The sequence below is a fragment of the Chlamydomonas reinhardtii genome, chromosome 14 (genome assembly GCF_000002595.2).
Source record: "Chlamydomonas reinhardtii strain CC-503 cw92 mt+ chromosome 14, whole genome shotgun sequence".
Taxonomy (NCBI): Eukaryota; Viridiplantae; Chlorophyta; class Chlorophyceae; order Chlamydomonadales; family Chlamydomonadaceae; genus Chlamydomonas; species Chlamydomonas reinhardtii.
In genome coordinates this window covers 3,972,285-3,972,838 of record NC_057017.1, presented here as the reverse complement: position 1 = coordinate 3,972,838, position 554 = coordinate 3,972,285, and the positions used below count along the sequence as shown (strand labels likewise).

The 554-nt window shown below is 66.1% G+C and overlaps 1 protein-coding gene across 1 annotated transcript in view; it reads left to right on the top strand.

Annotated features, from left to right (window-relative positions):
- CHLRE_14g633300v5 (uncharacterized protein) overlaps window positions 1-554 on the top strand; it is a 38,906-nt gene that overhangs the window by 32,675 nt on the left and 5,677 nt on the right. Inside the window, exon 47 of the mRNA XM_043070458.1 lies at window positions 402-501. Within this exon, the coding sequence (XP_042917131.1) occupies window positions 402-501 (100 nt within the window). The remainder of the gene's footprint in view (window positions 1-401; window positions 502-554) is intronic.

Sequence of the window (554 nt, the reverse complement as noted above, 5' to 3'; positions counted from 1 at the left end):
ACAGGATGCATTGAAGTCTGCAGGGGGGTGTATACACCAGCCCAAACTAAACCAAAACCGACGGAAACGAGCGGGGGACTGGGAATGTGGCCCTGGAACTGGAGTTATCAGGGACACGCATGCACGTGCACACGCACTTGCTGCGTGTCCTTCTCTGCTATGCGCTCACACGCTTTGCGTACGCGCCGCTCCCTCCCTACCCCTCTCCCTCCCCTCCCTCCTCTCCCTCCTCTCCCTGCTCTCCCTCCTCCCCCTCCTCTCCCTCCTCTCCCTCCTCTCCCTCCTCTCCCTCCTCTCCCTCCTCTCCCTCCTCTCCCTCCTCTCCCTCCTCTCCCTCCTCTCCCTCCTCCCCCTCCTCCCCCTCCACCCCACCCCCCCTCCCTCCTCCCGCTCCCCTGCAGGCCGGTTTCACGGTGATCAGCCTTGTGAGTATGGCCGCCGCCCCGCTGCGCAGCCGGCTGCTGGTGGTGCTGGAGTTCCTGTCGCTGGGCGTGCTAAGCAGTGAGTGGCAGGGTTGGCAGCGGGGGGGAGAGGAGGGGGAGGAGGGGGAGGGG